Source organism: Aquarana catesbeiana, linkage group LG06 (genome assembly GCF_042186555.1).
Source record: "Aquarana catesbeiana isolate 2022-GZ linkage group LG06, ASM4218655v1, whole genome shotgun sequence".
NCBI lineage: Eukaryota > Metazoa > Chordata > Amphibia > Anura > Ranidae > Aquarana > Aquarana catesbeiana.
The window spans coordinates 66,214,476-66,241,306 of NC_133329.1; the positions used below are offsets into that span (position 1 = coordinate 66,214,476).

The 26,831-nt window shown below is 42.7% G+C and overlaps 1 protein-coding gene across 1 annotated transcript in view; it reads left to right on the plus strand.

Moving 5' to 3' along the window:
• The window catches only part of LOC141148579 (uncharacterized), a 117,824-nt gene that overhangs the window by 20,299 nt on the left and 70,694 nt on the right, over positions 1-26,831 (plus strand). The window contains exon 3 of the mRNA XM_073636144.1: positions 15,272-15,571. Within this exon, the coding sequence (XP_073492245.1) occupies positions 15,272-15,571 (300 nt within the window). The remainder of the gene's footprint in view (positions 1-15,271; positions 15,572-26,831) is intronic.

Consider the following 26,831-nt stretch of genomic DNA (forward strand, 5'->3'; position numbering starts at 1 on the left):
AGTAGTCAGGTTAGTCATGTATGTCAGGTAGGTCAGTCATGTTTGTCAGTAGTCAGGTCAGTCATGTATGTCAGTAGTCAGGTTAGTCATGTATGTCAGGTAGGTCAGTCATGTATGTCAGTCATGTATATCAGTGGGTAGGTCAGTCATGTATATCAGTGGGTAGGTCAGTCATGTATATCAGTGGGTAGGTCAGTCATGTATATCAGTGGGTAGGTCAGTCATGTATATCAGTGGGTAGGTCAGTGTATGTGTCAGGGAGGTCAGTGGGGTGAGCGCAGCAGGTGAAAATTGTAGGGAGTTTCTTACTGCCATAATCTTTAAAAGGCATTTTCTGCATTACAGAGTATTTTCAGTCTGCACAAATAAAGGCAGTTATTTTCAGTGTTCTTGTGTCTGGAGATATGTTTTTAGTTGATCTATTGTAGCAGTCATCGATAAAGGACGAGAATGGTGGTGTGTGTGTGTGTGTGTGTGTGGGGGGGGTGGCATTGAAGGACCCGGGGGCAAAGGGAGTAATTCCGGGCCTGTGTACAGGATGGCACCCACGCTTAGGGACAGATCAGCACCGGGGGTAATTGACCCCCCTACCCAAGTAGAAAATAGGCTCTTTTCCTTTCTGACTGGCTTCTATGCGTGCGGGCGAGGTCAAGCCTGTAGGCAGGCCAGAGGTAATATGATGAAAAGAAAGGATTTTGTGGCAGCCTCCACCAATAAGACTTATAGAATTAAAGAGTTGATTACTTGTGCGACCACAGGAGTCGTATATATGTTGGAATGCCAGTGCGGCTTGCAATACATAGGTAGAACTTCCAGACCGTTACAAGTCAGAATTGGCGAACATGTTAATAATATTAAGAAAGGACTCATAACCCATAACGTTTCTAAGCATTTTAAATTGTTTCACAAAATTAGTGACCCCAGACACCTCAAATTTTGGGGTGTTGAGAGAGTTAAGAAACACTGGAGGGGGGTAATTCTATCCGTCAACTTAGCCGTCGAATCATACTGGGTATGCGAAACTAAGGTGGCAGTGCCTATGGGTTTAAATGTAGAGTTTGACTTAAATTGTTTTATTTCAGATAGCTAATTGAATTTTAGGTCATGCGATTATTATGCGATTTTTATATGATTTTTTTGTTTAGAAAAGATTTTTCATGGGAATTTTTTATATGAATTTTTTTTTTTTTTTTTTTAGGTCATGCGATTTTTATATGAAATTTTTGCATGGAAAAGATTTTTCATGGGAATTTTTTTAAATGAATTTTTTTTTATATATGAAGTTTTTTATATAATTTTTTTATGTTTAAAAAGTTTTTATATATATGAATTTAGTATCTGATTATAGAAAAAAATTCTTTGTGTGGTTTTAAAAATGTGTTTTTGAAATCATTTAGAATTTTAAATATTAATATGCACTGTAAAGTGGAGGTTGGTTGCTCTGACGCTTTTTAGTTTTAATGTGTTTTATCTTTTTATAGATATTGTTGATTACAAATTGTGCCGTTACGATATCTATTTTTCCCCTTTCATGTGTGTTTGCCAGGGACAGAGCTCACACTGCCGATGGTTTGGTTTCTGCCCTGTATGTCCACTTCTGACAGGGCTCTGACTGGCTTGCTGTACTGAGCTCAGTAATTATGTCCGTACGGCGATCAACACTGTTATGAGTGATACTGCACATGTCTGGCAATTGGGTGGCTTATGATAGGGCTGTTGTACGTGTCTCCAAACATCGCTGATGAAGTCCCGTCCACTGGGATGATACGCGTGCGGGAGGACCTGACCACGTCAGCAGCAGCCACCCTCCACTCTCTGTGAGACACGCTTGCAGCAAACTATTTAATTCTTAGCACTGGGATTACAGTGCTTCACTTGTGAGTAGTTTTAGGGCTCCTTCACACAGATGTGTCTGTGTACGGAGCCCGCTCTGCTCAGCGGGGGATCGCTCTGTCGATCCCTGCTGAGCAGGCAGATGACAGGTCTGTCTCTGCACACTGTGCAGGGTTGGACCTGTCAGAGTGCCGCTCTCCCCTATGGGTGATCGGATGAAGATGGACTGTAGAGTCCGTCGTCACCCAATCCGATCCGAAAACGGATGGAAAAGTAGGTTTTTCCTCAGTCACACTTTTTTGGATTGGAGTGGGTCGGATGTCAGCGGACATGTCACCGCTGACATCCGACCCTCCATAGAGGTCTATGGAGCGTCTGTTCAGATCCGCCTAAAAAACTGATAGGTGGACCTGAACGGATCGTCCGTGTGAAAGAGGCCTTACTTTTGGATTTAAATAAAATGTACTGAGTTTATACAGAGATGGATGTCTCATTTTGATCTTACATGGTACAACGAGGTTTGTCTGTAACAACATTGATTGGGCGATCTGATGAGCGATTTGGAGCAGTAAAGCAGTGGATGTGTAATATGAGCTGGATCTCTGGATCTCTGGATCACATCTCTACCTTTTTAACCCACTGAATTTCAAAAGAGCCAACTTCCCTAAACTACAAACCTTGCTAAAAGGCATAAATTGGGATAAAATATTAGGAACAAAGAATATGGAGGAGAGATGGGTTTGCTTTAAGAGCATATTAAATAAGGGCATTAGCCAATGTATCCCATTGGGTAATAAATTTAAAAGAGCGAACAAACATCCTGGATGGCTTAACTCCAATGTAAAACTGCAGTGTTTATCCTCATGACACAACACAGGAAGCACCTACATGGTTAACAGAGGACGGAATTAAAATTAGACTTGAGAAACTTAACATTAATAAATCACTGGGACCAGATGGCTTGCATCCGAGGGTACTTAGGGAACTCAGTCAGGTGATTGCCAGACCGTTGTTCCTAATTTTTACAGACAGTCTACTGACTGGAATGGTACCAGCTGATTGGAGAAAAGCCAATGTAGCACCAATATTTAAAAAGGGCCCAAAAAACATCCCTGGGAATTACAGACCAGTTAGCCTAACATCAATAGTATGTAAACTCTTGGAGGGGATGATAAGGGACTATATACAAGATTTTAGTAATAAGAATGATATCATTAGCAGTAATCAGCATGGATTCATGAAAAATCGTTTTTGCCAAACCAATCTATTAACCTTCTATGAGGAGGTGAGTTGCCATCTAGATAAAGGAAGGCCCGTAGACGTGGTGTATCTGGATTTTGCAAAAGCAATTGACACAGTTCCCCATAAACGTTTACTGGACAAAATAAGGTGCGTTGGCATGGACCATAGGGTGAGTACATGGATTGAAAACTGGCTACAAGGGCGTGTTCAGAGGGTGGTGATAAATGGGGAGTACTCAGAATGGTCAGGGGTGGGTAGTGAGGTTCCCCAGGGTTCTGTGCTGGGACCAATCCTATTTAATTTGTTCATAAACGACCTGGAGGATGGGATAAACAGTTCAATCTCTGTATTTGCAGATGATACTAAGCTAAGCAGGGCAATAACTTCTCCGCAGGATGTGGAAATCTTGCAAAAAGACCTGAACAAATTAATGGGGTGGGCGACTACATGGCAAATGAGGTTCAATGTAGATAAATGTAAAATAATGCATTTGGGTGGCAAAAATATGAATGCAATCTATACACGGGGGGAGAACCTCTGGGGGAATCTAGGATGGAAAAGGACCTGGGGGTCCTAGTAGATGATAGGCTCAGCAATGGCATGCAATGCCAAGCTGCTGCTAATAAAGCAAACAGAATATTGGCATGCATTAAAAGGGGGATCAACTGCAGAGATAAAAAGATAATTCTCCCGCTCTACAAGACTCTGGTCCGGCCGCACCTGGAGTATGCTGTCCAGTTCTGGGCACCAGTCCTCAGGAAGGATGTACTGGAAATGGAGCGAGTACAAAGAAGGGCAACAAAGCTAATAAAGGGTCTGGAGGATCTTAGTTATGAGGAAAGGTTGCGAGCACTGAACTTATTCTCTCTGGAGAAGAGACGCTTGAGAGGGGATATGATTTCAATTTACAAATACTGTACTGGTGACCCCACAATAGGGATAAAACTTTTTCGCAGAAGGGAGTTTAATAAGACTCGTGGCCACTCATTACAACTAGAAGAAAAGAGGTTTAACCTTAAACTACGTAGAGGGTTCTTTACTGTAAGAGCGGCAAGGATGTGGAATTCCCTTCCACAGGCGGTGGTCTCAGCGGGGAGCATTGATAGCTTCAAGAAACTATTAGATAATCACCTGAATGACCGCAATATACAGGGATATGTAATGTAATACTGACACATAATCACACACATAGGTTGGACTTGATGGACTTGTGTCTTTTTTCAACCTCACCTACTATGTAACCCCTTGTGAAGGGAATGCTTTTGTAGACCTGTTAGCTCAGTAGGTCCACTGTGCAAGGTGAGCGGCCTGTATGTCTGTTGGTGATGGTATTTTCACGAATCTGCACCAGATTGAAAAGCATCTTTACCAGCACAAGTGTTCACAGCGGAGGACTCTATCTGCCTTGCTCCCTATTTACTCGTTTTATGCATGGACTTTCTCTCTGAAGTTTTTTAATTCATACATTTATTAATCCTTAGTAATTTAGTCTAGTTTTATTTAGCGCTGCACTATTTATGTTTTTAAAAGTTTACTAAGGATTTGTATTTGACCTTGAGGCTATGAGGCTATGTTTCCACTACTGCGTCCCCAAAGTCGCTCAATTAACACTGCGGATTTGCTATAAGATTTGAGTTGCGATGTCATACGACCGGTGAAAGCCATGTGAGAACAAGTCGCACTGAAGTAGGAACAAAGTAGTGCAAGAAACTTTTTTGGAGTCGCTGCGACTTGAGTCGCACCAATTAGAACGGGGCCTTTGAACTACAGGTTTTGACTTGTCATGCCACTTCACATGTGTCAAGTCCCACAACAACTCGCAGTAGTGTATAATGAAGGGAGGGTGCACTAAAATAGCCATCTCCAAAATATTCTGGAGACAAAAACAAGGGTAGTACTAAGTATTACCAAAGAGGCGGACTTTATAGGCTATGAAAACAATGGAGAGGAAGAATAATATAAATGAATAAGTTTATTGAAATTTACATAACATAGAATAATCAAAAGGAGATAAAAAGCATTGTATAAATGCATCTGTGTTTAGGTGCGGTGAGCCCTTGTATGTCTACGCGTTTTGCCATTAGGCTTCTTCAGGACACGGCCAAGGTTCAAACACGAAACAAATAAGAGAAATATTTCTCTATCTGAAATGAGATACAATGCCATTAAAATCACAGCTGATACAAAGACAAATTTGTATTAAAAAGAGCATGTGTTGAGCGCTTGCAGATATTAAAGACATGGACGACCAACAGACAGGTACCTTAGTTTGGATTACATTCTAAATATACCCAGAATTAGATGGGCGATGAGTTTTTGAAAGTACGAGCTAAAGAAAAACAAATGTAACCAATAAATAAACTTTTCTAATATAATGTGGCAAGGTTATATATTTTGTAAGGGAAAAGGACTTACTAAAAAATGGTTTATTTGGCTAAGTCTGTGCACAGGGGCAGAGAACGCTTGTATTCCTGGTCAGGAAGAGGCCAACAAGGTTAGAATAGCGTCCGCAATACATGAGACATATGTGCTTAATTAGGCTTCAGCAGTACTAGTAGCTAAGTAAAGCCTGACAGCCGGTCGCTGTGTCTATAAAATATAAAAATCTAATATATAGGTATAAGATTATCAGAAAAAATAATAAGATACAGAAGAGTATGTGTCTCAATCGGGGTAGTATAATACTTACGTCAGCAGTTCATGTAAAAAGCATGCCCCTGGTAGACAGACAATTCCTGCACTCAGAGTTTAACTAAGTCTGAGGGCTGTTTATATGGTGAGGAGTGTAACAGCTGAGCATCATAAGAGTCATGTGACGTAATCACAGCAAAGACTTATGGGCAATGTAGAAAAAAGATGAGGCCTTGTGCATTTGTGAGCATGTGCAAGTGGCACAGCGAACCCGAGGAGAACACATAAGAGTGTCCGCCCAGACATCGTAGTAAGCGAGGTGCGCACCCGCACCAGACACCCAGACCCCAGAAACAAAAACAGTCACAAACAGCAAAGAAAGACCGGCCGAAGATAACACGCCGCACGTGCCGCAGTACACATAGAACTGGCCAGTACAGCAGATAGAGCCCTCATCAGGGGCGTAACTACCACCATAGCGACCCATGCGGGCGCTATGGGGCCCACAACCGAGTGGGGCCCAGTGAGGATAAGAGCACCGCCGGCACAGTCTCCCAGCCAGGGGAAGAGAGAGGAAAGGAAGAGGCGAGCTGTCCGTATCAGCAGAGAGCTGAATTGCCCGATGTAAGAGCTTTCATTAGAACTTCCAGTGTTCCCGGGGCTCACATCACATAGCTCCACCTTTTGGCCCGGTGCCTTTGATAGACAGAACGCCGATCCAATGCGGGACATGTGACGTCATTAAAGGCGTCGGGCCAAGAGGTGGGACTATGTGACGATGAGCCTCTTCCTCTGCATAGGTGGGGCTGTATGGGGCACAGGCAGACCAGGCTGTATTGGGCACAGGTCACGCTGTATTGGGCACAGGTCACGCTGTATTGGGCACAGATCACGCTGCATTGTGCACAGGTCACGTTGTATGTGGCACAGGTCACGCTGCATTGACACTAGGGCAGCTGTGGGGGGGGGGGCTGTTTGCAGGGGGGCCCTATACAACATTTTGCTATGGGGCCCTGCTATTTCTAGTTACGCCCCTGGCCCTCATCCAGTGTGCACAGACCTGCAGGGATGATCTGCATGAATGAAACAAATAAACATTAGATAAAAAGCGCTATTAGAAGAATACAAAAAACAGCCCCTGCAGTATGATGATAGACTGGTGACAGTTTTTTTAACGCCATAAAGGCAATTAGAAACATAGTGTAAAACCAAACAGAGTAACCTGTATATGGTATGTATCGTCCCTGAATCATGCACGAGGGCAACACACGTCCAATTAAAAACAAAAAACAGAGATGCATACTAAGCTTTAAAGGGTACAGAACATAGTCATAAATCAATACCATTGTGTACAGTAATTAGCAAATAAAGTAATTGTATTAAATATACAAGGCAAAGTGTCATAATAATCAACAAATTATTATTATTATTATTATTCAGGATTTACCGTATATAGCGCCAACAGTTTACGCAGCGCTTTACAATATAAAAGGGAGACAATACAGTTATAATACAATAAAATACAAGAGGATTAGGAGGGCCCTGCTCAGAAGAGCTTACAATCTAATAACAAATCAATTGCTATAGCGTTCATATAATTATTATGATATGTACAGGAATATACATAGTTATATTGCATAAACCAAATGTTGTCAATTGACAATTATGCATTGAAGGGGGGGGGGAGAAGGGGGGAGGAAAAAGGGGGGGGGGGGGAGAAAAACACCACAGAGTGATAGCAGGTTGCAAGCAAGCATATAAGGTATTGAAGAATAGTAGCATCAGAGAAAAGGTTTCAAGCTGATCATGTCATTCAAGCCTGGATAAACCGTAGCCTGTAATTTATGTTTCCATTGAGTTTCTCGTTGGAGTACTTTTTTTGTCAAAGTCACCTCCTCGGGAGTCTGCGTGAATGACATCAAGAGCAGCGAATTTAAATACCATAGGGTTATATTTGTGTTTAAAAGCTATATGATAACCCATAGTGGTATTCAAAAGACCACTTGTGGCGTGGTATATATGAGCTTTTATTCTTCTCCAAAAGGGCCTGATAGTTTTACAAATATAGAAGGCTCCACATTGGCAAAATATGATGTAAATAACTCCTTGAGTTTGACAGGTAATGTGGTGCCGTAAAACATGAGTGCGACCATTAGGGAGAAGAACCGAGGGTCCTACTGATAAGAAATCACAAAAATCACATCTGCCACATTGAAAAAGTCCAGTAGGGGGCTGTGTCACATTGGTTGATTTGCAATAATGGCTTTGTACTAAACTATCTTTTATAGATCTGGCTCGTTGGAAAGTAATTTCGGGCCTGGGCCCAATGTACGGTCGGATCTGTCATAAGAATGTGCCAATGCTTTTGAATTAATGAACGTATGGTTTGATGTTGATCAGAATAGGTAGTGATAAATCTCACTGTATCTGAACTTGTTTGTTTTGGTCCTGGAAAAAGGATGGTGTTTCTGGGTCTAGCTATGGCTTTTTTGAAAGCTTTTTTAAGACTGGTTTTGCTGTATCCCCTTGCCGAAAGGCGTTGATAGAGAAGATCTGCTTCTCATTTGAAATCAGCGTCTTTTGAGCAGTTACGTTTTAAACGTATATACTGGCTAAATGGGATACTTTGAAAGAGGAGTCGCGGATGTGCGCTACGCGCATGTAGAATTGTATTACCCGCGGTGGTTTTCCGATACAATGATGTATCTATTTGGCCCTCCTTGTCGATGTTAATCGTGATATCCAGATATGTGATGGTGGTAGGGCTGGACTGCATTGTGAATTTCAGGTTATAGCTATTCTGACTCAAAATGGCCATAAAGTCATCCAATGCTGATGGTGGTCCCGCCCATAGTAACAGAATGTCATCTATGTAGCGGAACCACCGCAGCACATAGGAGAAAAGGTACGAGTGTTTCTCATTGGCAAAAAGGTCCCACTCCCACCCCCCCAGGTACAGGTTCGCATATGAAGGTGCACAGCATGTGCCCATAGCGACCCCCTGTACCTGGAGGAAGTGGGATTCATCAAAGGGAAAAACATTTTTGGTAAAGATATGAGATAACAGTTGAAGTACGAAGCCATTGAGATCCATAAATGTGGGTCCTCTTTCATTTAAAAATTTAGCAACGGTTTCCATGCCTAATGCATGTGGAAAATGAATACAAGTTTTCCACATCTATGGTTACCAGTAAGCAACCCAGAGGAACAATAAGGCCTTCCAAATTTCTCAAAAGATCAGGGGTGTCTTTGACGTAAGAGGGTAAAGTTATGACATGGGGGCGTAGATACTCATCTACAAATCTACTTGCTCTCTCAGTTTTAGAACCTATACTAGAGACTATTGTACGCCCTAGTGGTTTGGAGGGATGTTTATGAATTTTGGGGAGGGCATAAAAGGTAGGAACTCTCAGGTTGGGAACCTGAATACCTTCAAAGATTTCTTTTGTGATTAGGCCATCAGCAAGGGCAGACTGTAAGAGATCATCATATTGTTGGTCAAATTTGGTTATAACATTGATAGAGATAGGTTTATACCAAAGCATAGCTCCCTGATTTTGAGGGACTGTCCCTGATTTGGAGCAATGTCCCTCTGTCCCTCATTCCTCCTCATTTGTCCCTCATTTTGGTCTGATTTATATAGATGTTTTTAAAATGCATTTTTTATCTATCAAAAAGTGTTTTTCAGCACTAAACCTTTCATCTGATTTCTAAATTGCTGCATTTGTAAATTCCAAAAGCCAATATAAAGGAATAGGAGTGGTAAAAAAAAGCAATTGTGGGTTTAACCAATCTTGCTTTTTTTTGTACAATTCTCCTTTAAGGGGGCTTGGCAGGGGGTGTGTCCTATGCCTGCATGCTTTTGCTAATAGGTGTCCCTCGTTCCCATCTCAAAAACTTGGGAGGTATGCCAAAGTCTGTTTTTTAAGATGTCCCAACACATATTCTATAGAAATGTGCATCCATAAGTACCACATTGCCACCTTTATCCGAAGGTTTAAGAAACTCAATGGATACATAAATTACAGACTACGGTTTATCCAGGCTTGAAGGACATGATCAGCTTTAAACCTTTTCTCTGATGCTACTATTCTTCAATACCTTATATGCTTGCTTGCGACCTGCTATCACTCTGTGGTGTTTTTCTCCCCCCCCCCCCCCATTTTTCCTCCCCCCCTTCCCCCCCCCCCTTCAATGCATAATTGTCAATTGACAACATTTGGTTTATGCAATATAACTATGTATATTCCTGTCAGTGGCGGAATTATCGGGGTCGCAACAGTCGCAGTTGCGACGGGGCCCGGCATTCTGCCACTGTGGGGGGGGGGCCCAGCGGGGTTGCTCTTCACATCGCTGAGGCTGAGCCGCTGAGCGTGTCTCTCATCTAACAGCAGAGAGACACCGGCATTGTTTGTTTTATTTACCTGCTCTCCGTGTGTCCTCTCTCTCTCTTGCACGGCATGACAGGACAAACAGCTGATCTCCCCCCTCCCCTCTCCTGTGTGCTCCGAGTCCGCGGGAAATGTGAGCTCCTTAGCTTCACACTTGACTGCCCGCGGAGCACACAGAGAGAGGAGAGGGGGAGATCAGCTGTTTGTCCTCTGTCATGCCGTGCAAGAGAGAGAGAGGACACACGGAGAGCAGGTAAATAAAACAAACAATGCCGGTGTCTCTCTGCTGTTAGATGAGAGACACACAGGCGTACAGCGGAGCGGACCGAAGCCGCCCCCCCCCTCCTCTCTGGTTACGGAGGGGGAGGAGGAGGAGTCCGAGGGAGAACGCTGTTCTGAGGTCTGTAAAGTTTATATTCAAATTGACATGTGCTGGGGGGAACACTATGGGGTGGGGATATGCACTGATGAGGTGGGGGTCTGCACTGAGGGGGGGTCTGCATTGATGGGGTGGGGGTCTGCACTGAGGGGGGGTCTGCATTGATGGGGTGGGGGTCTGCACTGAGGGGGGGGGCTGCATTGATGGGGTGGGGGTCTGCATTGATGGAGGGAGAGGAGTCTGCACTGAGTGGGGTCTGCATTGATGGGGGGTCTGCACTGATGGAGGGGGGTGGTCTGCATTGTGGGGGGCCTGCACTGATGGAGGGGGGGTCTGTAATGAGGGGGGGTGTGTGCTGATGGAGGGGGGTGGTCTGCATTGTGGGGGGCCTGCACTGATGGAGGGGGTGTCTGTACTGAGGGGGGGATGTGAACTGATGGAGGGGGTCTGCACTGATGGAGGGGAGGTCTGCACTGATGGAGGGGGGTCTGCAATGATGGAGGGGAGGTCTGCACTGATGGAGGGGGGGTCTACACTGGGGTCTATAGTGATAGAGGGGGGTCTATACTGATAGATGGGGGTCTGCACTAAGGGGGTCTACACTGATAGATGGGAGTCTAGGCTGATAGAGGGGGGCTATACTGATAGATGGGGGGTCACTGAAGGGGAGGCACTGATAGGGGACACCGATGGGAGGCACTGATAGGGGACCCCGATGGGAGGCACTGATAGGGGACACTGATGGGCACTGAAGGGAGGCACTGATAGGGGGCACTGGTGGGCAATGATGGGGGGCACTGAGAAGGCACTAGGGGGCACTGATAGGGGGCACCAATGGGAGGAACTGATAGGATTTACTGATGAGCATTGATAGGGGGCACCGATAGGAGGCACCAATGGGATTTACTGATGAGCAGTGAAGGGAGGCACTGATAGGGGGCACTGATAGGAGGCACTGAAAGAGGGCATTGATAGGCTGCACTGATAGGAGGCATTGATGAGCACTGATAGGCAGAACTCATAGGCTGCACGGATGGGCACTGAGGAACACTGATAGGCAGAACTAAGGCAGTATTGATGGGCAGTATTGAAGAGTACCGATAGGTGGCATGGATGGACGCTGCAATAATGAGCACTGATAGGTGGTGCTGATAGGCAGATTTGAGGGGCACTAATAGGCAGCATTCATGAGCACTGATAGGTAACACTTGTAGGTGGCATTGATGGGCACTGATAGGTGGCATTGATGGGCACTGATACATGGCACTGATGATTGGGGCACTGATTATCAGTGTAAACAATTTACTGACATTCTTGACAGTTAATGGCAGTCCTTTCCTCACACAGACATAGCACGGGAGGAAAGGGCTGCGGATAACCGGCAAGTCTGTTTACATGTGATCAGCTGACATCACATGGTAAAGGGCCACTGTGATTGCGCTGGATGCACGTCCCAGGGGGCATGCGGGAAGCACGGTTTTGGGAGGATGTCCATGGATGCCCTCCCAAAATTGGAAGCCTGGAGCTCTGATGGAAGGGGGGGGGCCCATCATTGTTTCTTGCACCGGGGCCCTGAAGGTTCTAGTTACGCCTCTGATTCCTGTACATATCATATTAATTATATGAACGCTATAGCAATTGATTTGTTGATTATTATACTTGATTTGTTGTAGCCGTATTAGTGCAATTGTGACAGAGAAAATTGAGTACTGTCCATGATACTTTTTTTAAGTTTTACGACCGCTCTGTGATTAGTATTCCCCCCCCCCCTTGCATTCCCCCCTAGCTCTCCCTCTGTCTTATCTCACTAACTCTGCTGCTATCTTTATTACCATCAATTTGTATGTGTTTTGTTTTCTCTTTTTTTTTTTTTTTTTTCCTTTTTTTCTTTAACATTCTGCTTAAAAATTTGTGAATCAGTACTGCTTGGACCTTGAAGAAGGGGACATACCCCGAAAGCTTGTCCTGAAAAATTGTATGTTAGTGCAAATAAAAAAGTATCACGGACAGTACTCAATTTTCTCTGTTGATTATTATGACACTTTGCCTTGTATATTTAATACAATTACTTTATTGCTAATTACTGTACACAATGGTATTGATTTATGACTTTGTTCTGTACACTTTAAAGCTTAGTATGCATCTCTGTTTTTTGTTTTTTGTTTTTATTTGGACGTGTGTTGCCCTCGTGCATGATTCAGGGACGATACATACCATATACAGGTTACTCTGTTTGGTTTTACACTATGTTTCTAATTGCCTTTATAGTGTTAAAAAAAACTGTCACCAGTCTATCATCATATTGCAGGGGCTGTTTTTTGTATTTATCTAATAATGCTTTCTATCTAATGTTTATTTGTTTCATTCATGCAGATCATCCCTGCAGGTCTGTGCACACTGGATGAGGGCTCTATCTGCTGTACTGGCCAGTTCTATGTGTACTGCGGCACGTGCGGCGTGTTATCTTCGGCCGGTCTTTCTTCGCTGTTTGTGACTGTTTTTGTTTCTGGGGTCTGGGTGTCTGGTGCGGGTGCGCACCTCGCTTACTACGATGTCTGGGCGGACACTCTTATGTGTTCTCCTCGGGTTCGCTGTGCCACTTGCACATGCTCACAAATGCACAAGGCCTCATCTTTTTCCTACATTGCCCATAAGTCTTTGCTGTGATTACGTCACATGACTCTTATGACGCTCAGCTGTTACACTCTTCACCATATAAACAGCCCTCAGACTTAGTTAAACTCCGAATGCAGGAATTGTCTGTCTCCCAGGGGCATGCTTTTTACATGAACTGCTGACATAAGTATTATACTACCCCGATTGAGACACATACTGTTCTCTATCTTATTATTTTGGCTGATAATCTTATACCTATATATTAGATTTTTATATTTATAGACACAGCGACCGGCTGTCAAGCTTTACTTAGCTACAAGTACTGCTGAAGCCTAATTAAGCACATATGTCTCATGTATTGCGGATGCTATTCTAACCTTGTTGGCCTCTTCCTGACCAGGAATACAAGCTTTCTCTGTCCCTGTGCACAGACTTAGCCTAATAAACCGTTTTTTAGTAAGTCCTTTTCCCATACAAAATATATAACCCTGCCACATTATATTAGAAATGTTTATTTATTGGTTACATTTGTTTTTCTTTAGCTCGTACTTTCAAAAACTCATCGCCCATCTAATTCTGGGTATATTTAGAATGTAATCCAAACTAAGGTACCTGTCTGTTGGTCTTCCATGTCTTTAATATCTGCAAGCGCTCAACACATGCTCTTTTTAATACAAATTTGTCTTTGTATCAGCTGTGATTTTAATGGCATTGTATCTCATTTCAGATAGAGAAATATTTCTCTTATTTGTTTCGTGTTTGAACCTTGGCTGTGTCCTGAAGAAGCCTATTGGCAAAACGCGTAGACATACAAGGGCTCACCGCACCTAAACACAGATGCATTTATACAATGCTTTTTATCTCCTTTTGATTATTCTATGTTATGTAAATTTCAATAAACGTATTCATTTATATTATTCTTCCTCTCCATTGTTTTCATAGCCTATAAAGTCCGCCTCTTTGGTAATACTTAGTACTACCCCCGTTTTTTAAACTCGCAGTAGTGGAAACAGAGCCTGAGTGTTATATCGGCTTTTTAGGTTAGGATATTTGTTTGCACCGATTGATCACTATTTATTTTATATTTCCATGTAACAGGGTTTAAATATTCGCAAACCATCATATTATTTTGGCAGAATGAAATTATGCTTTGTTAGAAACCAAATATGAAAAAGATCCTAGAAATATTTCTCTTAGGGGGTCTACTGGGTCTTATTAGCCTTGAAAATCAGGCATTTTTGGTGCCTCATTAGTGCAGCCACTTTTTTGGAAGGTAACTCCTTTACCATAGGAATCACGTAATATGACTGCAAGTTGAGAGTAGTACAGGCTGTTTATGACCTGGCAGGGCTTTATCAGAAATTTTCTGAAGTTCCAAGGCTATTGAAAGTTTTTGATGCCCTGCATAGCTTCCTAACTTACGGTATCTGCTTTATCTTAAATGTACCTTAAGCTGGACTTTGGTTTGTCAAGTGTGCCACCTTCCCTGCTGCTTACCCTAGACATGAGATTTAAGTTATCAACTTGTGAATTTTGGGGAAAATGAAGGTGGCAGAGTGTGGGGCTTCGGACAGTGACAACAGTGAACCATGCCTATATAATGTGTATTAAAGTGGCCCTTGGTAATCTCTATTTGATGCTGTGTGACAGGTTGTCAACGCAGGAGCACTACTGGGTGAGAACGACAGTGTTGTCACAATAGGAAGTGCCTGAACAAGGACTTTCATGACAGAATCACCATGTATCATTTAATATAATAAACATGAAAAAGTACTTGTTGAATTTTTGGTGAGCTTTTAGCAAGTGGAAATCTCTGCAAAGTGACTCAAAATTCTCTTTTAGACAGTTGTCACTGGAACAGGGGTCAGCATCGGAAGATCACCTCTTTATCCTGTTTTGTTGGAAGATCCAATATTATGAAATTCCCATCACTTTCCGTCCCCAATGACAATGGTCACCAAAACAAATAGAGAAGATGAATACCCTTTAGGAGACAGGCGCAGCAATAAAAATTCGACAGATGTTTTAACCCTTCCACACTCTATTATAAGCTAAAAAGAACAACAGTTTTGACAGTCAAGACCCAACACTTGTACATATCTGTCCTACTTTGGATGGAGGTTTTTAAAAAATATATACAGTATATCCCACTTTATACCTGTATCTGTGTTCCCTGCAGCGAAACCTCTACTCTCTATACAAAGTACGAAGGTCCAGATAAATACAGTGAACACCTTGACCTGTAAGGCCACTGGATTCTTCCCTCCAGATATCTTGATAACTTGGTACAGAAAAGGAGAGGTCCTGAGAAATCATTCCATGGGAAAACCACAAATGTATAAAGATGGAATGTACCACGTGGACAGCACCATGACAATCACACCGACCGAAGATGACCAGAACCAGACCTTCTCCTGTAAAGTCCAACATGACTCTCTACAAGAACCTCTGCAGAAGGACTTCCAGCTTTTTTATGAAGGTATGGATAATCATCCCGTCTCTCTGGCAAATATGATTTAAATCTAGGTTTGCCTTCACACTTGTGCGACTCTGGGAGCCACGTTCAGCCCATTCATTTGAATACTGAAAGTAAACACACAGCACTAAGCCCACTAAATCCTCATACTAAGAGAACATTAAATAAAACAAGCTGCTACTGATAAACTGTGTCCACCAAGTGCAAATTTTATATGTTAATTACAGCAGCGCTAGTTTTGATAAATATTTTTACATAAGTGCAAAAAGTGCATAAATATTATACCATTAAACACTAAAACAAAAAAATATCACATAAGTGTAAACAGTGTATAGATATTATATGAGATAGAAAGTCCACTTCACCAAAAGTCCATGATGTGGAAAAATGTAAAACAATACCAAAATTTTCAGAAATGTGTTCCACATTTAAAGGTGCTCCGCTTATTCCACTTAAATTAAATCTACCACCCAGTGCACTCTCCTTTAGACAGCCTGGACTCACCAGAATAGGTGGACCTATGTTAAATAACAACAGGTCAAAAAGTGCTTTTAGAAGGGGAACTTTGCCTTTTTTCTTGAATCCTCCAGATTCAGGTACACATGGCTTATATGAAGGAACTCAGATATATTTGGCTTATATAAATGGGGGGACAAAGAGTGAGACTCATCGTGTACAATTTAAAAAACTTTTCTTAAAATAAAACATTGCACTCACATTTGTAGGTGCCTCAAAAGTTTGGCACATATACATAGCATAATCTCTCTGGTTGGATCACTGCCATTCCACCAGCTGTAAAGAGAGCCAGTATGCATTCCACCCTGGTTAGAATGGAACCCATGGCCCTGAAATGACCAGTACCAGCAGGACTTATTTTTTTTTTATTTTTTCACATCATAGACTTTTGGTGAAGTGGACTTTGTTCTTTCTATCTCATATAGTGTTTCTTATTGATATAATATCTATACACTGTTTATGTGATTTTTTTTTTGTTTTAGTGTTTATTGGTATAATATGTATTCACTGTTTGCACTTATGCAATAATTTTTATCAAAACTAGTGCTGCTGTAATTAACACATTCATTTGAATAGGCTGCCGTGCCTCCTGAAATCACATGGAAAAGGTCCCTGCTCCATTTTTTAAATCACAGCCTGCATGGAAACCACAAGAGCAGTGCAGTTCCCAGTGCAGGAAATGGCTGCTGTGATTTCCAGTGGGTGCCGTTAGGATTAAGGGCACCCGCACGCACCTCTTGCGTTTTTCTGTGTGGGTGGTTATGGCTGCGGGAACAGGTGCAGACCTGCATATAAATGAAGTGAAAGGATACATGAGTGGGATGGGTTGTAAGAAAGAAAAGTGGAGGAGACTTACTTGCAAAAAACTGAAAAAGAGTGAGGTCAGAAGGGCAAGAGGTTTTTTTAGGACATTTTGGGACTGCTAGGATTTTCCGACACACAAAGTTTGAGAGCAGGCTATAAAATTTTCCGACAACAAAATCCGTTGTCGGAAATTCCGATCGTGTGTACACAAATCCAACGCACAAAGTGCCACACATGGTCAGAATAAATAAAGAGATGAAAGCTATTGGCTACTGCCCCGTTTATAGTCCCGACGTACGTGTTTTACGTCACGGCGTTCAGAATGATCGAATTGTCCGACAACTTTGTGTGACCGTGTGTATGCAAGACAAGTTTGAGCCAACATCCGTCGGAAAAAATACTAGGATTTTGTTGTCGGAATGTCGGATCAATGTCTGACCGTGTGTACGGGGCATTAGAATTAGGTTCTAAATATATAAGGAGTGAAGGGTTTACAAAGGGTGGGTGTGGTCATTAGTCAGGGGAAGAGTTTTATGTTACAGCAGAGGTGGGACTTTTATTGTTATCAAATATTGTAACTCATTTTGCTCTGTTTGGTTGATGGGCTTGTTAAACACAATGGTCACAACATCTATTTTCCATGTGTGTTTAGGGGGTATGTGAATCCTTAACCTGCAGCTCACTTTAACCACTTTGGCACTAGAGACATTTTTTTCATTTTTTTTTTTTTTTTGCAAAGATGGAAAAATCTCAATCTTAAGACATAAAATTACTTAAATCCCCAGAACATTATTCTGAAAACAGAGACCTTATTGAATAAAAAGATGATAGTTGCATTTTTTATGTCGCACCATATTTGCTCAACTGTTTATCAACTGCAAATTTTCAGGAAAAAAATGTTACGTTGTATTATGAGCATAACATGTTGCTAAAAAAATACATACAGACCTGTCAGCTAGAATCCATATGAAAAACACAGGTACCATAAAATAGAGGCCTTTCTGTATACTCAATAGACAGTAATATCGAACAGCAAAAAATCTCCAGTGCAGCTTTAATGTGTATGGGCATCTTAAAGCAGAACTCCATCCAAAAGGGGAAGTTCCACTTTAAGGCCTCCTCCCCCTCCTAATTGACATTTGGCATTCCACCTCCACTTAGACTGCCTAGGTGATCTGAGCAGACGTTCTCCTTCCCCTCTCCCATCCTGCAGTCTTCTGGGACACATCACAGGTCTCACAAGACTGCCGGACCATTCAGAATGCGCAGCGCGGCTCATGCTAACTGTGACAGCCAGGTACCCACAGTTAAGATGCTGGCACCGAAGATGGTCTCCAGCGCCCCCTCGGGTGAGCACAGTGCTGCATCCTGGTACAGGTAAGTATCTGTTTATTAATAGTCAGAAGCTACAGTCTTTGTGGCTGCTGACATTTAATTTTCAGAAAAACGTCTGGAACACCTCTTTGAAGAATAATTCCGTGCATCGGCACTTTATACATAATTACATTTGTCCAGCTTGTATCAATGTAACAATGTATATATACCATACTTGGCTGATGCCACTGGAAGCTGGATATTACTGAAGTGGACACCACTACTCTGGTGATCTCCACAATCTCCTCCATCCCACACGGAGTGGCTGTCCTTATGCCTTGTGAATATAGGATCAGGGGCATTAACTACCACCATAGCGACCCACGCGGGCGCTATGGGGCCCGCAGCCAAGTGGGGCCCAGTGAGGATAAGACAGGGCTCGACAAATCCCGGGCGCCAGGTCGCATTTGCGACTAGAATTAGCGACCTGGCGCCTGGGGCGGCACAGCTGGGGTATCCTGTGTCCGTTCGACAACCCCCCCCGCCCGCCGCGATCGCGCTGGGCCGCGCCGGTAATTGAGGCCCCGGCTTTGCGGCCTACTGCAGTCCTATGGTTCCTGGTTCCTTCTGCAATCGGGCGCCCTCTGGTGGTGGCCGTTGGTACTACAAGACATCCACCAATGCTAATGGAGCTTTCCCTACCTGTTTTCACTGCCTGCTCATCTCCTTCCCTTTACTTAAAACCCCCAAACATTATATATATTTTTTATTCTAACACCCTAGAGAATAAAATGGCGGTCATTGCAATACTTTCTGTCACACCGTATTTGCGCAGCGGACTTACAAGCGCACTTTTTTGGGAAAAAAATATTTTTTTTAATTAAAAAATAAGAAAACAGTAAAGTTAGCCCAATTTTTTTAATATTTTGAAAGATAACGTTACGCAGAGTAAATTGATTCCCAACATGTCACGCTTCAAAATTTCATCCGCTCGTGGAATGGCGACAAACTTTTACCCTTTAAAATCTCCATAGGCGTCGTTTAAAAAATTCTACAGGTTGCATGTTTTGAGTTACAGAGGAGGTCTAGGACTAGAATTATTGCTCTCGCTCTAACGATCGTGGCGATACCTCACGTGTGGTTTGAACACCGCTTTCATATGCGGGCGCTACTCACATATGCGTTCGCTTCTGCAAGCGAGCTCGGCGGGACGGGGCGCATTTAAAAAAATTATTATTTTTTTCTTATATATTTTATTTATTTTTACACTGCTTTTAAAAAAAAATAAAAATTGGGTCACTTTTATTTCTATTACAAGGGATGGGGCACATTTAAATTTTTTTTTTCTTATTTATTTTAACTTTTATTTTTTCACTGTTCTTTAAAAAAAAAAAAAAAAAAAAAAGTCACTTTTATTCCTATTACAAGGAATGTAAAAATCCCTTGTAATAGAAAAAAAGCATGACAGGACCTCTTAAATATGACATCTGGGGTCAAAAAGATCTCAGATCTCATATTTACACTAAAATGCATTATAAAAAAAAAAATGTCCCTTCAAGAGCTATGGGTGGAAGTGACGATTTGACGTCGCTTCCACCCTGCAATGACTTGGAGATGGGCGGGGGGGCCATCTTCCTCTCACTCGTCTCCATGTCAGGCCAGGGACAGATCCGGATCGCCTCCGCCGTTACCGACGGCCACGGTAAGCAGTGAAGGGCACCGGAGAGCGGCGGTAGGGGGGGCCCCTCTCCTGCCGCCGATAAAAGTGATCTCGCTGCTAATCTGCTGCAGAGACCACTTTTATCTGAAAGAGAACCGCCGGCTACCATAACAACGGTATTTCTCTTCAAAGACAGGACGTATATAGTCGTCCGGCGGGAAGGAAGTGGTTCATTAAAATGAATTTATTATTTGTCATCTCCCTGCTTGGCCCCTTTCACATGGACTGTCTGATCAGGTTCGCCTGTCAGTTTTTCAGGCGGACCTGATTGGATCCTTAGCGAGAATATGGTGGTCTTGTGTACCTGCATGGCAGGAAATAAAAGCAGACACATTAGTTCTAGTCGTCTCTGTGTAAATTTAAGATTGGTTCATTTTTATATTGAAAATAAAGCTTTGTCGGTCATTTAAAAAAAACAAAAAAAAACCTGGCTCCTAACTTTTTTAGCTGGCTCCTAGATTCCAAGCAAATTTGTCAAGCCCTGGGATAAGAGCACCGCCGGCACAGTCTCCCAGCCAGGGGAAGAGAGAGGAAAGGAAGAGGCGAGCTGTCCGTATCAGCAGAGAGTTGAATTGCCCGATGTAAGAGCTTTCATTAGAACTTCCAGTGTTCCCGGGGCTCACATCACATAGCTCCACCTTTTGGCCCGGTGCCTTTGATAGACAGAACGCCGATCCAATGCGAGACATGTGACATCATCAAAGGCGTCGGGCCAAGAGGTGGGGCTATGTGACGATGAGCCCCGGGAAGACAGGAAATTCAAATGAAAGCTATTACAGCGGGCAATCCCGCTCTCTGCTGATCCGGGTGGCTTGCCTCTTCCTCTGCATAGGTGGAGCTGTATGGGGCACAGGTCACGCTGTATAGGGCACAGGTCACGCTGTATAGGGCACAGGTCACGCTGTATTGGGCACAGGTCACGCTGCATTGGGCACAGGTCACGCTGCATTGACACTAGGGCAGCTGGGGGGGGGGGGGCTGTTTGCAGGGGGGCCCCATACAACATTTTGCTATGGGGCCCTGCTATTTCTAGTTACGCCCCTGTATAGGATGTCCGCCGATCAGCACAGTAATGCAATGCTTTGCATTTTCTGAATTAGTGCAAAGTGTTTTCTGATTAGACAAAACAGATGGTGTGACATCACCACCCCATCTCTCTATTCAGCCAATCACAGAACACTTTGCATTCATTCAGAAAATGCAAAGCATTCTCTGAATGGCACCTGTACTGAGCAGTGGACCTCATGTATTGTACAACCCTGCCTTTAAATACCTTGTTGGATATGCACAGTAATCCTGCCAGCCACAGATCCCAGCAATTAAATAATATGGGCCGGAGATTGAGATCCTGACAAATTAAAGTTTCATCCTGGCCCTGCATATTAATATAGAAGAAGAGACTGGAATTTTAAATTTATTGCCGTGATACAACAACTGAGTGTGTTCTTAGCAACATGTTACGCCCATAATACTTTGTAACATGTTGCAAAAGGTGGAGTTGGCCTTTAGGTACAGCTGTGGCCAAAACATTCCAAGGTAACACTGCTGTATGAGACCTCATATACGGGAGCCAGCTGAGCCCATTCAGTGTAATTCCCAATGTACCTGTCATTTACATGAATGCCTGTGCAACGCTGTACCCATTGTATAGAAAGGTACTATCATAAACTCCAGTTTAGTGTTTTGTTTTGGATTTAGGGTAGTTCACCAGTGAGATTGTTCTTTCATCTGTTTCATCTTTCATCTTCCTTCAATATGTGTTAACCACTTCAGCCCAGGAGGATTTACCCCCTTCCTGACCAGAGCACTTTTTACAATTTGGCACTGCGTCACTTTAACTGCTAATTGCGCGGTCATGCAATGCTGTACTCAAACGAAATTTGCGTCCTTTTTTCCCACAAATAGAGCTTTCTTTTGATGGTATTTGATCACCTCTGTGGTTTTTATTTTTTGCGCTATAAACGAAAAAAGGCTGAAAATTTTGAAAAAAATGATATTTTCTACTTTTTGTTATAAGAAAAAAAAATCCAATAAACTCAATTTTAGTCATACATTTAGGCCAAAATGTATTCGGCCACATGTCTTTGATAAAAAAAAAATGTCAATAAGCGTATATTTATTGGTTTGCACAAAAGTTATGGCGTCTACAAACTAGGGTACATATTCTGGAATTTATACAGCTTTTAGTTTATGACTGCCTATGTCATTTCATGAGGTGCTAAAATGGCAGGGCAGTACAAACCCCCCCCCCAAATGACCCCATTTTGGAAAATAGACACCCCAAGGAAATTGCTGAGAGGCATGTTGAACCCATTAAATATTCATTTTTTTTGTCCAAGTGATTGAATAATGATAAAAAAAAATTTTTACAAAAAGTTGTCACTAAATTATATATTGCTCACACAGGCCATGGTTATATGTGAAATTGTGCTCCAAAATACATTTAGCTGCTTCTCCTGAGTATGGGGATACCACATGTGTGGGACTTTTTAGGAGCCTAGCCGCGTACGGGGTCCCGAAAACCAAGCACCGCCTTCAGGATTTCTAAGGGCGTAAATTTTTGGTTTCACTCCTCACTACCTATCACAGTTTTGAAGGCCATAAAATGTCCAGATGGCACAAAACCCCCACCAAATGACCCCATTTTGGAAAGTAGACACCCCAAGATATTTGCTGAGAGGCATGTTGAGTCCATGGAATATTTTATATTTTGCCACAAGTTGCGGGAAAATTGCAAACTTTTTTTTTTTTTTTTTTGCACAAAGTTGTCACTAAATGATATATTGCTCAAACATGCCATGGGCATATGTGGAATTACACCCCAAAATACATTCTGCTGGTTCTCCTGAGTACGAGGATACCACATGTGTGGGACTTTTTGGGAGCCTAACCGCATACGGGGCCACGAAAACCAATCACCGCCTTCAGGATTTCGAAGGCCGTAAAATGCCAAGATAGCACAAAACCCCCCAAATGACCCCATTTTGGAAAGTAGACACCCTTGGTGAGTATTTTGCAGCTCTCATTTGTTTTTGAAAAGGAAGAAAGACAAGAAAATATTTTTTTTTCAATTTTCAAAACTTTGACAAAAAGTGAGGTCTGCAAAATACTCACTATACCTCTCAGCAAATAGCTTGGGGTGTCTACTTTCCAAAATGGGGTCATTTGGGGGGGGGGGGTTGTGCCATCTGGGCATTCCATGGCCTCCAAAACTGTGATAGGCAGTGAAGAGTGAAATCAAAAATTTACACCCTTCGAAAGCCTGAAGGTGGTGCTTGGTTTTCGGGGTCCCGTACTCACACATGTGGTATCCCCGTACTCAGGAGAAGCAGCAGAATGTATTTTGGGGTGTAATTTCACATATTCCCATGACATGTTTGAGCAATATATCATTTAGTGACAACTTTGTGCAAAAAAAAAAAAAAAATTGTCTTTTTCCCGCAACCTGTGTCACAATATAAAATATTCCATGGACTCGACATGCCTCTTAGCAAATAGCTTGGGGTGTCTACTTTCCAAAATGGGGTCATTTGGGGGGGTTGAACTGTCTTGGCATTTTATGCACAACATTTAGAAGCTTATGTCACACATCACCCACTCTTCTAACCACTTGAAGACAAAGCCCTTTCTGGCACTTTTTGTTTACATGAAAAAATATTTTTTTTTGCAAGAAAATTACTTTGAACCCCCAAACATTATATATTTTTTTAAATCAAAGGCCCTACAGATTAAAATGGTGGGTGTTTAATGTTTGTTTTTTTCACACAGTATTTGCGCAGCAATTTTTCAAGCGCATTTTTTTGGGAAAAAACACACTTTTTTAAAAATTTTAATGCACTAAAACACACTATATTGCTCAAATGTTTGATGAAATAAAAAAGATGATCTTAGGCCGAGTACATGGATACCAAACACGACATGCTTTAAAATTGCGCGCAAACATGCAGTGGCGACAAACAATACATTTTTAAAAGCCTTTAAAACCCTTTACAGGTTACCACTTTAGATTCACAGAGGAGTTCTACTGCTAAAATTACTGCCCTCGATCTGACCTTCGCGGTGATACCTCACATGCATGGTGCAATTGCTGTTTACATTTGACGCCAGACCGACGCTTGCGTTCGCCTTTGCACGAGAGCAGGGGGGACAGGGGTGCTTTTTTTTTTTTTTTTTTTCTTTATTATTTTTTTGCTTTTTTATCTTATTTTTAAACTGTTCCTTTCATTTTATTCTTTATCATTTTTATTGTTATCTCAGGGGATGTAAATATCCCCTTTGATAGCAACAATTAGTGACAGGTACTCTTTTTTGAAAAAATTGGGGTCTTTTAGATTCTAGATCTCTCCTATGCCCTCAAAGCATCTGACCACACCAAGATCGGTGTGATAAAATGCTCTCCCAATTTCCCAATGGCGCAAAATCTAAGTCATAAAATGCTCGTAGCTTCCGGTTTCTTAGGCCATAGAGATGAGGGGGGGGGGCATTCCCTCCCACTGCTTGTAAAAGCAGTCTAGAGGCTAATTAGCTGCTAGGATTGCTTTTACATGAAAGCTGACCGCTGGCTGAAAAGAATGATACCAAGATCATACCTAAACCTGCAGGCATCATTCTGGTATAACCACTCAAAGTCCAGCAACATACCAGTACGTTGCTGGTCCTTGTTGGGCATATATTGTAAACTTTTTTTCATGCAGCCTGTGGGCTGAACGAAAAAAAGAGATTGATCCATGGGTATGTCCACCATTAGAATACCTCCCTTCATCCACCCACTTCTAATGATGGGCATACATGCACTGTTTATATATGCCGAAGCATGGGGGCATCCGCCCCAAAAGGTAGGAGCAAATCGCTCCTCCGCCCCTGCTGCCCCCATGCTTCGGCATATATCACCTCCGACAGTGCCGGAGTCACGGCTTTATGTATCATGGGAGCAAACGTTGTTGCTGTCAAGATAAATAAATCTGCGCTGCAACTGAATGGCGTACCTGCTAGGCAAGTGATGGTTAACAATAAAACAAAGTAACATTACAGTATAACAGTAAGACTTACCATACCTGCAAAGCAAATACAAAAAAAACATAGTAGAAAATAAAACATTTTTTAACGCAACCTGTGCCTAAAATATATATATGCCGAAGCATGGGGGCATCCACCCGCAAAAGGTAGGAGCAAATCGCTCCTCCGCCCCTGCTGCCTCCATGCTTCGGCATATATGCTCTTTTTTTTAACTGTGGTGGTGAAATCACCTCCGACAGCGCTGGAGTCACGGCTTTATGTATCGTGGGAGCAAACGCTGTTGCTGTCAAGATAAATAAATCCGCGCTGCAACTGAATGGTGTACCTGAAAACAAAAAAATGGTTAGCAATAAAACACAGTAAACAGTAAAGTATAAAAAAATTGCATACCTATAAAGCAAACATGATAAAACATAATAACAATAAAACATTGCAGAATAGAATACAGTAAAAAAGAGCAGAACAATAGAGAGAGAATAGAGAGAGAGAGAACAATAAAACGACAACTATTTTTGTTTTTTTTATTTTATATTTTTTTGTGTTTTTTTTTTTACTTTTTTTTTTGTAACTGTAACCGCTTCCAGGTTCGGGTCTCCCAAAATGCGATGGCATCTTGGGAGACCCTGTGAAAGTGTACCTAGTCTGTGCAGTGCTGTACCCTACGCTAATACTCAACTAGTGTATGGTAGCGTTCAAAACATTCACCAATGCAAAGACCAGGATTGTCAGGGCAGGAGGGACAATAATAGCGGGTGTCACGCCTATATCCGCGCTTGCTGCAGACACGACATCTTTTATGGGGTGTTCGTTGGGTAGGGGTACTCGGGAGGACATAAAGAAAATGCCTCTCATGCAGCCGGCTTATAGCGTTTGGTTGGGGAAGGTGAGGTGGAGGAAGGATCCAGTCCATCCTGAAGCTCTGTATAGCACATGAGCGTTCAGGAAAGCCAATTGAAATAAATAGACACTTTTTTGTACCAGCGTCTGGCCTTATGGGCAATTAGGTACGGCGCCAACAACTGGTCGTTGAGGTCCACCCCTCCCATATTAAGGTTATATTCGTGGACACAGAGGGGTTTCTCCACAACACCAGTCACCGTAGTAATTTGGGTCGTCGTGTCTGAATGAAGGGAGGTAAGAACGAAAACATTCTTATTATCCCTCCACTTCATAGCGAGCAAATTATTACACTGCAAGCAGGCTCTCTCCCCCAGCCTAAGACGGGAATCTACAAGCCGCTGGGGAAAGCCCCGGCGATTAGGTCGCACGGTGCCACATGCTCCAATCTGATGATCAAACAAGTGACTAAAAAGTGGCACGCTCGTGTAATAATTGTCCACATATAAGTGGTACCCCTTTCCGAATAAGGGTGACACCAAGTCCCACACAATCTTGCCAGTGCTTCCTATGTAGTCAGGGCAGTTTGTTGGCTCTACGTGGCTATCTTTTACCTCGTAAACCATAAAACTACACTGTAGCCTGTGACCCTGTCAGAGCTTATACATCTTGACCCCATATCTGGCACGCTTGCTGGGAAGGTACTGTTTGAATGACAAGCGGACAAAAAACTTAATTGGGGACTCATCAACGCAGATAACTTGATGGGGAGTAAACAAGTCTGCAAAATGTTGGTTGAAGTGGTTTACGAGGGGCCGAATTTTGTAGAGCCGATCGTATTCAGGGTCTCCACGGGGATGACAGAGTTCATTGTCGTTGAAGTGCATGAACCGCAAAATCTGCTCGTATCGTGCCCTGGTCATGGTGGCAGAGAACACGGGCATATGGTGAATTGGGTCAGTGGACCAATATGACCGCAACTTACTTTTTTTTAGTTATGCCCATGTTGAGGTAAAGGCCCAGAAAGAGCTTAAATTCAGAAACCGTAATTGGTCT